The sequence below is a fragment of the Trematomus bernacchii genome, unplaced genomic scaffold, assembly GCF_902827165.1.
Source record: "Trematomus bernacchii unplaced genomic scaffold, fTreBer1.1, whole genome shotgun sequence".
NCBI lineage: Eukaryota > Metazoa > Chordata > Actinopteri > Perciformes > Nototheniidae > Trematomus > Trematomus bernacchii.
This window is the reverse complement of record NW_022987575.1, coordinates 964,318-978,041: the sequence shown is the minus strand read 5'-3', so window position 1 is coordinate 978,041 and position 13,724 is coordinate 964,318. Positions and strand designations below refer to the sequence as shown.

General features: G+C 40.9%; 2 protein-coding genes across 5 annotated transcripts in view; both read left to right on the top strand.

Moving 5' to 3' along the window:
• The window catches only part of LOC117479722 (peroxisomal succinyl-coenzyme A thioesterase-like), an 85,560-nt gene that overhangs the window by 21,262 nt on the left and 50,574 nt on the right, over positions 1-13,724 (top strand). The window lies entirely within an intron of this gene.
• Positions 3,244-11,059, top strand: LOC117479725 (peroxisomal succinyl-coenzyme A thioesterase-like). Of its 3 annotated transcripts, none has more exons than XR_004555590.1 (11): positions 3,244-3,352; positions 4,282-4,483; positions 4,630-4,729; positions 5,539-5,729; positions 6,061-6,230; positions 6,355-6,474; positions 6,726-6,808; positions 9,166-9,259; positions 9,616-9,652; positions 10,441-10,585; positions 10,688-10,943. XR_004555590.1 is itself a non-coding variant. In XM_034126818.1 (11 exons), the coding sequence occupies exons 2-11, from the start codon at positions 4,288-4,290 to the stop codon at positions 10,804-10,806; spliced, it is 1,299 nt and encodes a 432-aa protein (XP_033982709.1). In that variant the 5' UTR covers positions 3,244-3,352; positions 4,282-4,287; the 3' UTR covers positions 10,807-11,059. The 3 variants fall into 3 exon arrangements, 2 of the variants coding, with proteins under 2 accessions (XP_033982709.1, XP_033982710.1); XM_034126818.1 differs by having other exon boundaries at positions 9,616-9,696; positions 10,688-11,059; XM_034126819.1 differs by lacking the exon at positions 9,616-9,652.

Sequence of the window (13,724 nt, the reverse complement as noted above, 5' to 3'; positions counted from 1 at the left end):
CTTTAAAAACATTTAGTGGCACCAGATTGCTCAGTTTCCATTTCAATTGCAGACTATTCCAAGACAGTGGAGCTGCGCATCTAAATGCTATCTTCCCTAAGACAGTCCTAGCAGTTGGCACATTTAATAAAACCACAGCATGCGATCTCAGGCAGTAGCCACTTACAATTCGCCGTGAGATCAGGGAGCAGATGTAGGATGGAAGTTTCCCTAACATGGCTTTGTATATAAAAATGTACCAGTGACTGAGCCTCCGTACAGTTAGCGAAGGCAAACCAGCCCTTGCATACAGGGTACAGTGATGGGTTAATGCTTTACAGTTTGTCACAAATCTCAGTGCACTGTGATATGCAGCATCTAACTTGACCAGGCAATTGGCAGGTGCATTCATATAAATCAAATCACAATAGTCCAGCACAGGTAAAAAGGTCACAGTGACTAGCCTTTTCCTGGCCTCGAGCGAGAAACAGGACTTGTTCCTGTAGAAGAAACCTAGCCTAACCCTCAGTTTTTTAAGCAGGTTATTGACATGACGTTTAAAAGTGAGACAGTCATCAAGCCAGATACCAAGGTATTTGTAACAGGTAACCACTTCAAGTTTTATTCCTTGCGTAGTTACAATATCTAAAACAGGCTCTGGTGTCTTTTTAGCTTTTGAAAAGAGCATTACCTTGGTTTTATCAACATTTAAAAGAAGCTTAAGTTCAGAGAGCTGAGTCTGAATAATGTTAAAAACAGCTTGCAATTCAACAACAGCCTCCTTAATGGAGGGACCTGCACAGTACATAACGGTATCGTCCGCATAAATATGTAAGGTTGCTCCATCGACATTTTCACCTAAACTATTGATGTAGATGGAGAATAAAAGTGGACCTAAAGCAGAACCTTGAGGAACACCATTAGTAATGTTTAACCACTCAGAAGACAGCCCATCAAAATGAACACATTGGGACCTTTCAGAGAGGTAGTTCACAAACCACCCAACAGCATGGCTGGATATGCCAATACTGAGTAGCCTCTGCTTTAAGATGCGATGATCGACGGTATCAAACGCTTTGGAAAGGTCAATAAATAGAGCTGCACAACTCTGCTTATTATCTAAAATACTCGCCACATCATTCACCACTTTCATTGTGGCAGTGATGGTGCTATGTTGCTTTCTGAAGCCTGACTGATGTTTAGACAGGATGTCATTTGTACATAAAAACACCTTTACCTGTTCACTTACTAGGCGTTCAAGAACCTTAGCCAGAACTGATCATTTAGAGATGGGCCTATAATTATTTAATAAAGTGGCCTCCCCACCTTTTAGTAGAGGCAGGACATAGGCTGACTTCCACAATTTTGGAATTGTATTTGTGCTGAGGGAGAGGTTAAAAAGAGTAGTGAGAGGTGGAGCAATAAAATCTGCAGCTATCTTTGAAAAGAAAGGTTCTACGTTGTCCGGGCCGGCCGGTTTCTTAGGATCTAACTTGGTTAAAGCTTCACGAACAACATCAACAGTAAAAGGAGTAAAACTAAAAGGGTTTTCCAAAACACGTTTTTCAGAGTCACAGACTGTGGTGTTAACAGAAGCAGAGTTAGTGACAGAATCAAACAGAGAGCCACAGGACACAAAATGCTCATTAAAACAATTTAACATAGTGGCCCTGTCCGATATAGTGCCAGATGCTGTGGCAATGCACGGAGGTAGCTCATTACTTATATCACCGGTGGATATCGATTTTATGGCTTTCCAACATTTTCCAGGATTATTCAGGTTCTTTGTGGTAACTGACAGATAATACTTAGACTTAGCACTTTTTATTTGTGATGTGAAGCTATTTCTTAGCTGCCTAAAGCGTAGCCATTCTACCTCTGAGCCTGATTTCCTAGCCTTTGCCCAGGCCTTGTTTCTCTCATGTAGGAGACTAGATAATTCAGCAGAAAACCAAGGATTGTCTCGTCCCTTCACTCTAAATTTAAGCAGGGGTGCATGTCTAGCTATAATTTCCATAAAACCAAGATAAAAATAAGACCATGCAGTTTCTACATCAGCACACAGATCAAACAGATCATGTACAAAACCCTGCTCCACAAAATGTTTTTTGTCTCTCTTACTGATAATGCGAGGTTTAACCTTTTGGACTTTTGTGTCCCTAATTGTGGCTACAACACAGTGATCACTCAGATCATTTGCAAATACTCCCACAGATGAGTATTTATGGGGAACATTAGTTAAAATGAGATCAATTAAGGAGGATTTATTTGGGGACTTAATGTTAGGGCGAGTAGGACTGTCTATAATCTGAGTAACATTCAGAGAGATACAAAGGTTTTTAAAATCCTCTGACACAGAAGTTAACCAGTCCCAATTAAAATCACCAAGCAGCACTATTTCCTTGTAGTCAAGTTGAGATAAAAGTTTTGCCAATGAAGATAAAGAGTCCTTGACAGCTGAGGGGGGTCTGTAGCAGCCCACCACCATGACCTGTTGACCCTTTGCTACTTCGATATTTAAGGCTAAAAATTCTAGTTGTTTATTAATAGATTTGGAAACCATCTTGGTTACACAAAACTTATTTTTCACATAAATGGCAGCGCCTCCACCTTTTTTAGGACGGTCGGTACGATATACACTATAACCATTTAAGTAGATGTCAGAGGCCAAAATAGATTTATCTAGCCACGTTTCTGATAAGACAATGACATCAGCATCAGTCGAGCTCGCCCAAATGCGGACAAAATCTAACTTAGGTAACAGACTGCGCACATTTAAGTGAATGAATCCCAACCCAGATCTAGAAATAAAATCAGCAGGAGTTTGATCCGTTCTTCTCCCTTGTTTGCTAACGCTAAGCCCTGTCTAATAATTTCCATAACTGGGCGAATAAAGGATTTTTTTACATTTCAGATTTTAACACGAAACCTGGTAGCCTCTATCCTGCTAGCAATCGTTCTCAACTCCAGCCTGCCCCTCTGTCTTTCTGGCTCTGGTTTATTTTCATAAAACACCCTAACAAAGTACTGTGCGCAGTAAAATCACCACACCATTCTATAATTTGCTTGTGTTAATCCACATGCTTCATTCAATATGCGAAAGTTTAATGTATTACAAGGATCATAATGATTGACCTCATCCCATTCTTTACAAATGGTACATTCCCTCCACCTTTGATCGAGTGATGTTGCTGTGGGAGGAGATTAAAGTTCCACAAAATATTAACCTGAACTTGTTTGCTATAAAAAAAGAACCTGTTCTTGCAAAGTTTGATTAGGTCATTGCTTTGTTTGCAGACGCTTAGACGACTTCAGAACCAAGAGGAGATCAAACCAACTGTCAAGAAGGCAAACCTGAACACAAGCTTGAAAGGTCAGTTAGTGTTTATTTAACAATGACACTTTTTGTGGACTAGTTGTGACTGCAGAGCTCTAGAATTTTGATTTTATTTTTAGCCGTTTGCCCCTTCTGAAAGGGGGACAACAATGCCGAACATGGAGTATTTTAAACTTAAGTACTGTGGTAGAGGACGCATTCGGATACTATACTTAAGTTAAATGATTTCACTGATCCACAGTGTCTTTACACTCATACTGCACAGCATTTCAGAGGTAAAAGACTGTATTTTATTATAACACTTGTCCAGAAGCTATCGGAATCAGAATTCAGTTTTTGCCAAGTAAGAAGAAAACAGGCTTCTGAATGACATTGTTTTTTATTTTAATATCTGCAAATCAGAGCTAAGCCAGAAGGCAAAGCTCTCTCTAGCAGTCTATCCTAATTTCTATTCTTACCTCTGGTCATGAAGTGTTAATCATGACTAAAATAACAAGTCCATGGATACTTAGACTTTCTCTGGAGGTTGGCTGGAATATTCCTTAGGGATAATTTGAGAAGTTCATTCATCCATGAGGGACTTTGAGTAGAGACCGCTGCTGCTTTTTCGAAGAAAGGATCCAATTGAGGTGGTTCGGGACCAGTTGGACACCTTGGAATCCCCGTCAGAGCTGGTTAATGTGGTCAGGGAAAGGGAGGTTTTGGGCCCTGTTCTGGAACTGCTACGTCCTGGGACCCGAGGTTAGGGTTAGGGTTTAGATGGATAGTAGTGTTTTTAAGGTGTGTTTACCATTTATCTCCTTAGATTTTAGAGACCCTGGTTGAGTGTTTGCACACAAGTTCCAACTCCAACTAAATAAATACAATAAATAAAATATATTGCACCATCTTTATTTGGAAATAATAGTGAAATCTGTCATTTATTTATTAATTGTATTGTCTCTTGATTTCTTCTGTCCGCTCAGTTCAGGATGGACATGAAACAGCATTGCGTGAAGCTGTCGGTCCAGCCGTCCAGAGGGCTTGTGGATGAGAAGTTCACCGTCTTGGTCCAGAACCTCCTCCCTGGGTTCCAGCTGACCATCCACGCCCTCCACCAGTGTGAAGACGGACACAGCTGGGAGGCTTTTGCTCACTACACTGCCGATGCCACCAGTATTGTGAACGGTAAGACCATCAAAATTCAGGAAGATGAATTTAGAACGATTACTAAAGTTTGTGAATGGCAGCAAAACATATTTTGTTATTAAATGATGGAGTTATATGTGAAAATAGAAAAAAGTCAATATGTTTTATCCATTTCACTCCCACAGTTTCACAGGATCCCAGTCTGGGCGGGACATATTCTGGGGTTGAACCGATGGGCCTGCTGTGGAGCCTCAGACCAGTTCCTGGCAGCAAAACTGGGCTCAGGTAGGCCAACAACCATGGGGCTGTTCAGATGACAGTTCAGGAAAAAATATTATTATTAGGCCCAATTCCAAAACGACCCATACACCACTGCACTCTGTGACCAACTGAAGTCCGCCTGTATTCCGATCTCAGCTGAACGAGCCTCCTTCTGTCTCTCTGGTAGAAAGAGCAGCCGTCATAACATTTCGGAACCATAGTTTTGTGTCAGCATATCTTGGATGAAAAATAATCATTATTTATAGTAAATTAACTTCCATAAAAAGGTGTAGGGGATGGATTTAAATGAAGCCTTATGGTGCGTTCACACCGAATGACGAGATTGACGCGACTTGCGCCTTCGCGAGAGTTACATTTTGTCAACTTGAGCGTCAAATTCACGTGGCACATTCTCACGTTAGCCAATCAGCGGTGAGGATCTCGGCCTGCCGCCACTGACGTTGAATCAGATAACCAAAACATCAGCCGTTAGCTGTTAGCCCTCAGAGCTCACAGCTCCTCATATTTGTTCAGAAACTGGAGAAAAGTTATACATGTACAAACCACAGACTGTCTGTGTCATGGCGAATACAGTCGCTGCTTTATTTCTGTCTTTATGACATTGTTGTGAGTGTGGACGGAGCAGCTACATGTTAGATTAGTCTTATCGATCGATTTCCGAAACACATATTAGAAAAGTGTTTTCGTCTGCCTACTTGTTTGAATGACGCTAGTAAACACAACTTCAAGACGATTATATTCGCATCGCTTTAATCCGGTGTGTCCGGTGTGAACGTACCGTTAGAGTTACCTCATTCCCCTCATTCTTCAAGGTGGAGGAAGATGAACGTCCAGACTCCCATGGGGGTCACAATCTCGGTGTATCAGGGTCACCAGACGGAAGGCTTCTTGGATCAGGTGCTGCTGGCCAGTGTGGTGGTAGAGCGATGGTACATGGCTCCCGGCGTCCGTAGAGTCCCGATAACAGAGGGCAGACTCACTGCGACCCTCTTCCTGCCCTCAGGTAGGACCTGGGGAGATTCTGAAGGGAGGTGTCCTCTGGGGGAAGTTTAGGGGTGACATTTGTGTGACATAGAAGAACATTAACAATGAAAATGAACCAAATTCAGCATTAGTTATTTGTAACTTTTGGAACAACAACATTTTTTATCAAACTGAATTCAAGAGTACATCGGTAAAAAGTAATATTATCGATTACTCAATTACACAAATATTGATTGTATCTGGAAGACTTTGTGCTTTCAGCAAATATGGTAAAGCTTTCCAAATAATCCATATATCATTGTATAATTACCGAGCTAGTGATTGTATTTGGCGTCTTGAATCGTCTGAAGGACCTGGTCCTTTCCCCGGACTCTTGGACCTTTGGGGGGGTGGAGGGAAGTTGGTGGAGTACCGGGCAGCGCTGCTGGCCTCCCACGGCATCGCCTCCCTGGCCCTCGACTACCTGACAGCTAAAATCACTAGGGAAACTGGTAAAATGGTGGACAATGATTACTTTGAGGTACATCAACCATGTATATCTTGAAAACATGAGATATAAATGTAAGATAGCGCTTTCTGACCAACAAAAAACGTTCTGCATCATCAATGTAGAAGTATATTTTCGACATATTTTCCTGCTGCAGACGGCCTATAGAGTCCTGGAGCAGCATCCTCAGATCCTCGGCAGCAGGATCGCCATGTTGGGTCTTTCCTTCGGCGCCGCTGTCACTCTCAGAATGGCTGTTTACTCCCAGGTTGTAAAGGTAAGACCATCTATCTATCCATCCATCCATCCATCCATCCATCCAACTGATGTCAGGTGTAGCCTTGCAACTGAATATAACTCCACACAATGAGAAGCACTCAATATAGCAATATAGTCCACCATGTCTGGAAGTTGCTCATTCCGTCGCAGCGAACTGCAAGGGATCAGAACCATGTCACACTTATATTATCTGACCGATAATCGGATTCTGTCCAGCTGTCTGATATCTGTATGTGTGTGGTCTCCCAGCTCAGATGCGCAGTGTGTATCAGTGGGAGTCATGTGCAGCCGATTGACGGACCTGTGGAACAAATTATTGCTTTATTTAAAAAGTAAGTTAATCTTCTTTCAGTTATCTCTATGCCTTTCCTGCTCACAAGAGATTTTAATTAGAGCCTGAGCTCGACAGAGTCGGAATGAAGAACTATTGTTTTCCTCGACTATTTTTATTAGGGTCTGAGACTGTTTTGTGTGACACCACACACAAAACAGGCCAAACGACGGGCTAAAGCCCAGAAAAACGGGCCAAAATCATGACAGCATGTAGCCCGTTCGTGCATAGTGATGTGGGCGCGATAGGATTATTATTATGATTATCATTTTTCGTCTTTGAACGCACTTTTGACCCCCGCAACCTTTATGAAAACTCACCAAATGTTGCAAACACGTCAGAAATGGTGAAAATAGACGTTTGGAATGGGTTCCGTAACTTTGCGTAAAAGAATTTGCAAGCCACGGCCACTTCTGTTTTTTAATGTAAACTCCCCCCACTTTCACTTTCACGTAAATGAACAAAATTGGATACGCATATCTAAAGTGCGGAGACGAACAAAAAAGCCTTTTGGAGGTGTATAAAAAAACGTACAGGAGGTCGGCCATTTCGAATTTAACATACCCTACTTTAAAGATCTCCTCCCAGGGATTGTTTCCCATCGACACCAAATTTTGAAAGTAGCGTCTCGAGACTTGGGGGATGTAAAGTTATCAAAATCGGAACTTTTCACCGCACGGCGTACTCGTTATGCGGCGCCCATTTTAACGTTTGTGTGATGCTAGGTGATCCCTCGACATGGAACACGATGATGTCATACCTCCAACTGACATGCTCCGAATACCGCCAAGCGTCACATGATGGTTTACACTGCTGCCCTGAACAGCTCTACGTCAAATCTGAGGTTTCATAATGTGGTTTGTTTGTTTGTTTGTAGCCTTTATTTATCCAGGTTAAAAAATCCCATTGAGATCAACGATCTCTTTTACAAGGGAGACCTGCGGTACATTGAGTTACACATATAAAAACAAACAGAAACAAAAAGGACATCACAACATAATTACAGGGGTATACATTAGCACCTATTTACATTTACAGGTATCCAATAATATTTCATCCAGCTTTAAAACGATGCAAGGGAATCAAAATGCTGAGTTTCAATATTTTTTGCATAGTGTTCCAAGCTAGAGGAGCAGCGCACATAAAAGCTTTAGCACCTAAAACAATCCTAGCACTTGGCACATGTAATAAAAACACATCCTGTGATCTCAGGCAATAGCTACTTGCCACTCTCCGTGAGAGCAGGTATTTCCATGGCAACGCAAGTGCAATGGACATGTTCCGATCGCCATCAAACTTCACTTGTATATCATCGGTCCACCCATCAACAGCTTTACGCTAAATCTGAGGTGCAATCATATGCCGTTTCCATGGTAATGCATCCCTCCTCATAAAACACGATGTTGTCATAACTCAAAGGAAAATTGTCCAAATGGCACCATACTTCAGATGATGGTTAATGGTCTGGCCCTGAACATGTCTATGTGCCACTTTTGAGTTTTCCGCACAACCATGGCCGGCCCTGACCAATTTGCTGCCCTAGGCAAGATTTTAGCTGGCGCCAGCCCCCCCCCCCCCCCAAATTAACACAAATACAAAATTAAAGCCTATAATTGCACATAAAAAACATTATTTAAAAAAAATAACAATTTCACATAAACCTCTGGTTTTTACTGTAATTTACATTAATTACAGCAGAGGGAGCTGTCCTAATCAAGTGAAGAGAGGGCTGTAATCTACTTCCAATGTTTGCCCTTTTGTGGGACAGTGTCAAACTATCTCCTCCTACAATTTTTATCAGATCGACTCCAAATTTGGCCAGTACCATCAGAAGACTTGGACAATCAAAACTTATTGCGCACTTGTTGTTGTGTTTTGGTATGGCAAGGCTACTCTATAGCGCCCCCTAAAATACCTCAACATACTTATTTTGGGTTTAGCGATGCATTTACGAAATTTGTCACAGGCGTTAACACGGAGGATCTTAAGTAACTGATATGGTTGTCGTGTTTCTGTGTGGCAGGATGGCCCTATAGCGCCCCCTAAAAACCCTTCACGAAGGTGTACGTGACACCTACATGTACGATATATAAGAGGCATTTGTATCACTGGAAAATCTGATTCCCATGTAGGGAAATGTAGTGAAATCAGTTCAAGCGGTGGCAAGAAGTAGCTTACTTGCGCACATGCACAAACAAATCAGGTTAATGATACAAAGTGGTTAGTGACGATGGCGATTCGAGGCTGCACATGTCCTGAAGCTTGCAGCTTTCATTTTGATTGTAATTACCCTATGATCAATCTCTGGTGCCAACCTCAAGACAAACATTGAATCCTTTTCCTTTTCTTCTAAATCAGAAACATTGACAAGATTCAGCTTGATAAGGATAACCAGTCGATCCTTAGAGATACGCTGCTGCCCATCCCAACAGACCCCTCACTCAAAGTGGACGTGAGTACCAGCAGACTCTTGAGAGAGTTTATATTTCTGATTTTTAACTGGGTTTTTGCTCTTCGAAGCCCTTTTTGTAAAATAAAATCTTTTCGGTTGATATAGATAACAGTTTGTTTGCATTATGTATTATCACCTGTGTATTCACATTTGTTTTAGACTGAACAACCATGTACATTTTTGTATATGTATTTAATCTCTGCTGATATCTACAACAAAGTATATGTGGATAAATGTGCTTCTGTAGCTCTGAGTAAAGTGTCAAAGATCCAAAGATAAATGATCGCACAGTGATGCATCATGAAAAATTCTGCAGCAGATGAAACAATCTGAAACGCTACTGTGTCTCTGAGCAGGTGGGACGACTGCAGTGTCCTCTGCTGCTCGTTTTCGGTGAGGACGATCAGAACTGGCCCACCTACGAGTCTGCTATAGATGTGAGTGTATTTACAAGATGACATCCTGTGTGAATAAAAAGATTCACCTGGAGGTCTGGGTTGAGGTGGAATAGTCAAAATAATCTGTCTTTTCCTAACCTCAGTGTAAAAAGTAATGGGGTTAAGGAAAGATGTGAAGAATTAATCAGGATGTAGAAAAGAGACTGCAGTGCTAAGAGAATAGGACTGCACTTGGGCAACGTAATTATGATTTTGTTGATATGCATCTTCCGTGTTGAAACCTTAATTTTCCGTAGATGGACTACTTAAAGCGCATCTAGATACTTGTCCTTGTGTTTTCTATCTCACCTTTTATGATGTTGTTTTATGCTGGCTTCATGAAGGTGAACAACAATAAAAATGATATTACTTTATTGCCAAAGTTGGAATTGAAATGAAAAAAAAACAAAAAACAAAATTCCAGATATTAAATGAAAGATTTGACCGTAAAAGCAATGATTCATATTATTGAATATATGACTATTTATCAAGATCTCATGGAAAACAATACATTGAATTAAGGAGGGGTAAAACAAAGCATGTTTCCAACATTTGCAACATCTTTGAATTTATTTGTAAAGACATATTTTTAAATTCCACTCTCATGAAGATTTACAGTTCAGACGTGACAGCAGCAGAAACAGTATAAGATATACATATTTACAAAGCATATCCAAAGAATGATAATGAGGCCATTTAATATTAACATTTATGAGATTAGGTGTTCAACTTCCTTTTTTACAGATGAGAGAGATGATGGAGCGAGCGGGGAACAGCCACCTGCTGACTGTCCTGTCCTATAAGAACACCGGTCACCTGATCGAACCTCCGTTCACACCGTTTGTCAGAGCCAGCTCCTTCAGAACAGTCACTAACCCTCCTCTTACGAGTATGTTCCCCTTCAGACCAGGAAGATGTTTCTCTCAAAGTTAAGCTAACAAGTCCGGACTTTGAGTTTTGACTGTTATAGTTTGGCTTCTTGTCTTTGCAGTGATGGCTCTGTGGGGCGGAGAGCTGGTGGCACATTCTCTCGCTCAGGAAGACGCCTGGAGGAAGACGCTGGTCTTTCTGAGGGAGAATCTGTACGGCGGCATGAAACCTGGTGCTTAATTTTCCAACCTGTAACCAAGACAACAATTTAATATTGTAGAGACTTCTGGCACCTTTGGTTCAGGATGTAAGAGTTATCTTTACCATGCATAATCATAATCACTTTGGCTGCAAATGTAATGGACATGAAATATTCAAGGTTGAATTAGTACAAAAGTAATTTGGTTAAAGTTTTAAATGTATATTGCACTCATCAAACAAGAGATAATAAAATGCCTTACAAGGAAAGAAAGAAAAAGCACCATATAAACAGTTTGGAATCTTGTTTTGTTATTTTGATGTTTACCTGAATTATTGATCCTCTCTGAAATATCAGCACCTAATCGTATCTATGTAATGAGTCCTGAGAACCCAAAAATGATTATTAGTTAATGTCCGATTATTTTGTATTGTCTGGAACTAGCTGCAATAAGGTATTTTCTGTTAAAAGCTCCTGTCTACTGCTTCAAGTGATAGAAGAATTAGACCAACTCATGGACCAACAAGTCCTCCAACTCATAGGACCAAATAGGTCGATTGTTCAAGCGCTTATTACGACCTATAATCACGTTTTAAAGTTTTCGACCTCTAGTGCTCCTGTTGACTGCAAACGCTACAGTGGGTCGTATATTCACAAATAACCCTCTCTGGAAAATCCTAAATTGTAAGATAGTTTGGCCATTAAAATGCTTTTTGATTAGATTTGTAGCGAGAAGTGTATATTGTACTTTTATAATCGACGTCCAGTGGATGTGTAGGATCTATAGTTTGATAGATATTACGAAGATGATTTGAGGTTTCGCCAGGAGAACGTGTATATGCGGCAGCTTCCATGTAAAGTTAGCGTCAACCCTCACGGGGTGAAAACAGTATTTCCGGTCTCGAAGTTTTCATAATAAAACCAATGATCAAATGATCAACAGTGATATCTGCAGTACTCATCCACTAAAAAACATCAGTTTATCCTTGTTAATTACACGACATTAATTGGTTTGAATTGTGTACAATGCTTTTGTGTTTTTCCCATAGGTTTTTCCCTTTCGATTCTGAGAGACACATTTATTTTTTCAGAGGTTTTGATAGGCTAAAACATCGAACTACCCATCATCCTGGATGTTTTAGCCGCAATGCACGTCGGGATATGGTGTTTATGCGATATGAAATCGGAAAACATTTAAAAGAAAAAAAATATATACTTTATTCCGAGTGTTCTTGCTTTTCTCTTTGGAAGTCAGTGAAATAACGGCATTGTAATAAACGGTTCGGCTGCATTAAATATTACACATCTGCCGTAGTTCTTTATTTATAGAGCCCTGATGAGAAGACTTCTGGACAAACTGGAAGAAATGCCGCCGAAACTGAATATGTGACGTGGACCATAAATATATCAGCAATTACACAACATCTTCCATTTATTCTCACACAATACGTCTCCTTGCAGTATCAACACTAATTCGGCTGACTTTTATATTTGATCCAATTGGTAGATAGGTTATATTTACACCATAACGGTGCACAGCTGATAGAAAAGGACTTGTAGTTTTTAAAGATATTACTGATTTTCTTTGAATTAAAGAATGTAATATACTGAGTTGAGAGAATAGTCAGGGGTTTTGGGTGATGGGAGACACATCTATGGAATCAGAATTTCAATAGCTGATATTATTATGTTTTATTAAAGGTGGGGTAGGTAATTTTGGAGAAACCAGCTACAATTTGAAAATACACAGCCGTTTTGCAGATGAAAGAGATGATGGAGCGGGCGGGGAACAGCCACCTTCTGACTGTCCTCTCCTATAAGAATGCCGGTCACCTGATCGAACCTCCATTCATGCCGTTCGCCCGAGCCAGCTCCTTCAAAACGGTCACGAACCCACCAACCAAGGGTAGGATACGATAATACTTTAATGGTCAGATCAAGTGTGAAATGTGACTTGCATCACAGCAGCTCCATGTGTAACATCAACAGACAAATATCAATATATCATGACATTCTTTCTTTTTTTAACATAACAGCACTGAGAGAAAACATGCTCAAAGACCCTTTAGCGTGCATTTGATCTGGCTCTGTATTTACTGTGAGGATGTAAAAGTCTTTTTTAAATAGATTTTAGGGTGGATTCCATCACCCTTGTTCAAATAGAGTCCAAAATACAACCTCCATTATAGAGAGAGTAGGGGCAGAGGGGGACTCTAGTTTAATATATGTTAATCTACCTGACTCATTAATCCTCTCTGACATTTACTCTTTTGCATGAATACGTCGTAAAATCCAGATAATGATTAGCCATTGTTGGAATTTCTGTATTTTCGAGAAGTTATTTTCTGTTTTGCCTCGTTCGGACCAAGAGTAAAATAAAAATATGTTCTGTTTTAAAATTCCTGTCTCCTGCATTTTGGTCCACCCTCTTGTCACGACCTTCGTCCTCCTACCCGTCCTTCAGAGCGTCTTCGCCCGTCTGGTCAGCCTTAAGCCTGTCGTCCACAGGGTCATGGTGTCCACAGGGTCATGGTGTCCAACCATGTGAGGCATTAAAATCGGCACTGCCCCCAGGCCGTACTGCGGAGATTCCATGCAATTTTGATCCAAACTACAAAAAAACTCAAGAAAAACCTTCAATTTAGGGCCCCCAGAAGCAGCCTAATCAGAGGCTGGATCCATCACAATTGGCCGCTTCAGACACAACGGAGCAGTGGCTCTACGTTGAGCTCCTTCTGGATGTATGTCGTCTGCATAACAGTGAAACTAGAGGTCGTTGTAACGGAGAATCTGTCCAAGATGGTGGATGTAGATGGTAAACACAAGTGGACCAAGTACAGAACCCTGGTGGACGCCGTTGGAAACAGAGACAGAGACAGAGAGGGATTTGCAGTTTTTTATGTAGATTAATTGAATTTCTGTTCTATTTTGTCTCGTCTAGAACTAGCTTGCAATATGG